Here is a 2,684-nt window from a genome sequence, read left to right on the forward strand (position 1 = left end):
CCAAGCACCAAATATCATTCTAATCTATCCAAAGGTTCTGAAGATATTCCCTCTGACGCCCACACTCAATCCACGAAGAGTAGAAAAGAGAGATAAAACTCTACCTCCGTTTGTCATGGAGATATTGAACTATCGCTGTACTGTATGACTCGCTGATCTTTATTTCTCTGTGTTCTTCTCGGATGATGTTTTCCTGCAGGGGTGATCGTACCTAAAGGTTCGGAGGAAGAGATGAGCGCGTTCAGATACGGGCTAGACAGTTTCAACGGCGAGAGGAACACAGGAGTGAGCATACGGCGTTTCTTCGTGCCGGACAGGAGCGGCAGGCCCCCGTTCCGTATGCAGGACAAAAGCACGTTTGTAGACACGTCCGACAGCTTCCAACTGGTCAAAGCAGGTAACAGAAAGCTTTCTTTTGTTTAGAAATGGTCAAGTGGTCCCCAAACAAGACGTGATATTCAAAACAGACCTCCTTCGGTCAACATTGATCATGGCAAAACCCTAATTGATATCAGCCCTACAGCTTCGAGTATGACTAGATAGTTCTATACGAGAATGGCAGTCTCCGCCACATAGGGTACATCGGTAAGCTGACGCAGGTCTGGTGCATAGCTCTTTCCGCAGGATCCGCTTTTCTTCTGCCATGCGCATCAGCCTTTCTTCTCTTGATTTGAGCTTCCTGGACAGTGTGCATCTCAAGCTGGATTTTTGCAAGGTCCTCCCAGTCCTGTGTGTTAATTTTTAGAGCCCTTAACTAAGTTTCTCTTGTAGATATCTTTGAAACGCAACTGTGTTCGTCCAGTGTTTCTTTTTCCTGAGACCAGTTTACCGTTGAGAAGGTCTTTGGAGATTCGACCAGCCTCCATGCGACGGACGTAACAAAATAGACACATACTTTTCTCACCTGTAAATGTTCCTGTCAAAGCCAATATTGCGACGCTAAATGTATTACCTATTTGATTGCTTGTTTGTCTTTTTACGAGTTGCGTGAAGCATGTTTGTTTGTGTAATTAGGATATCTATTAGTTACTTACACCCAATAATTCTACCTCAAGATCTACACTACAAATCCGGTGTGTTATTCAAAAGAGTTTTCACACCGGTTTTATAGGTACAGACAAAAAAAATACTGCGTTAAGATTACGACGAATGGCGTTTATAAGGGCTATACCGATGAAGATATAGGACCTGATGTGTTACGCAGAAAGATAGATGCATACAAATATTAATACATGGACGACCATATGTACACTTTACACACAAACATACCTTAGTCAAGCTTCAAAAATAATTGAGACTACATAATTACCAAATGAACCTACATAAAATGTACGTGTACGTGTATGAAGCACCTATGTCTGTTGAGGCATGAAAAAAGTGCCGTTGTCTTGTATGATGAAAAACCGACTGAGGCTACATGATTACCAAATAAACCTACATAAATTCATGTATATAAAGCACCCATGTCTGTTGAAGCGTGTAAAAGTACAGTTGTCTTGCATGATGAAAAACCGATTGAGACTACACATTCAATTACCAAATAAACCTACATAAAATACATGTGTACAAAGCACCCATGTCTGTTGAAGCGTGAAAAAGTGCATTTGTTTTGTAGGGGCACGTGATAGATTGACCATATCTGTCTGCCTGCTTTGGGGTTTCCAATCGATTTATCGATTAGATGATGTATTGCTTCATTTGGGGACCCCCCAATATCGTTCACAAACTACGGCCGGGTCAGATGGGCTGGCGATGACCTACTTTACTGTTTCGATCCTATCTAGCTGGACATCGAAAAATAGCATGTAAAATAATTAACGTTAGTTCACCTTTATTCGGGGGTAACTTATATCCGTCGTTTTCAAAACATTGTATTTTGGGGTATCAAGTATACAAACGGTTTCAAATTGTAATATTTTGACAATGTTGCAATTTGAAATCACAGTTCGACCACTTGATATTCATAAATACCCTGTTTTTTTAAAAGTAACGGTTATAGGTTATTCCCGGACAGAAGTGAACTCGCGTTACATTTGTATCCATGTCTTCATGAACACGAAAAATTGAGGCAGCTAATAATAAGAGCTATTCCAATGTTGTAGTTCTAAGTGCAGTTTCCAGACAATTTACAGTCTTTTAGCGTAATATGATATGGTATTCTTTTGCAATTTTATATCTAGGGAAATGTGATTTACAGATAAGAATTCCATTTACATCAATCAACTTGTGTAACGTAACCTACACCATTACGTATACTATGCACCATCAAGCGGTAGATAGCATAATTCAATCAACTAATCATATATGTATAGGCAAACGTTATAATTCATTTCAAGTCAAAGAAAGGGTTTTTACAAAAGAATATAGAAAATATGAAAATAAAAAGTCTGATTCTTAAAGAAAATTAGTTGATAATGAAATGTAGCTCAAAATATTTCCAACGTATCAGATCTCTTAGAAAAATGATTGCAAATAATTGCAAAAAGTAATAATTGATGACAATGGCTAGCCTCTAGGTGACTTTAAATGAACTTTACTACATGATTATGATGTAGTCATCGGTCATATTTGTTTGCAACTTGACAAACCATCGAAGATATATATTTGCTCTTTTATCTCCACTATAACAGAAAAGCGAGGAGAAGTTGAATTTATCCAGCAATAGTCTCATTTTTATCTGTGAC

The 2,684-nt window shown here is 38.5% G+C and overlaps 1 protein-coding gene across 2 annotated transcripts in view; it reads left to right on the forward strand.

Annotated features, from left to right (window-relative positions):
- The window catches only part of LOC118419644 (glutamate receptor 2-like), a 65,612-nt gene that overhangs the window by 4,364 nt on the left and 58,564 nt on the right, over positions 1-2,684 (forward strand). For both annotated transcript variants that reach the window (XM_035826137.1, XM_035826136.1), the window contains exon 3: positions 200-397. In XM_035826137.1, coding sequence (XP_035682030.1) covers positions 200-397 — 198 coding nt within the window. The remainder of the gene's footprint in view (positions 1-199; positions 398-2,684) is intronic.

The sequence above is a fragment of the Branchiostoma floridae genome, chromosome 7 (assembly GCF_000003815.2).
Source record: "Branchiostoma floridae strain S238N-H82 chromosome 7, Bfl_VNyyK, whole genome shotgun sequence".
Lineage (NCBI taxonomy): Eukaryota > Metazoa > Chordata > Leptocardii > Amphioxiformes > Branchiostomatidae > Branchiostoma > Branchiostoma floridae.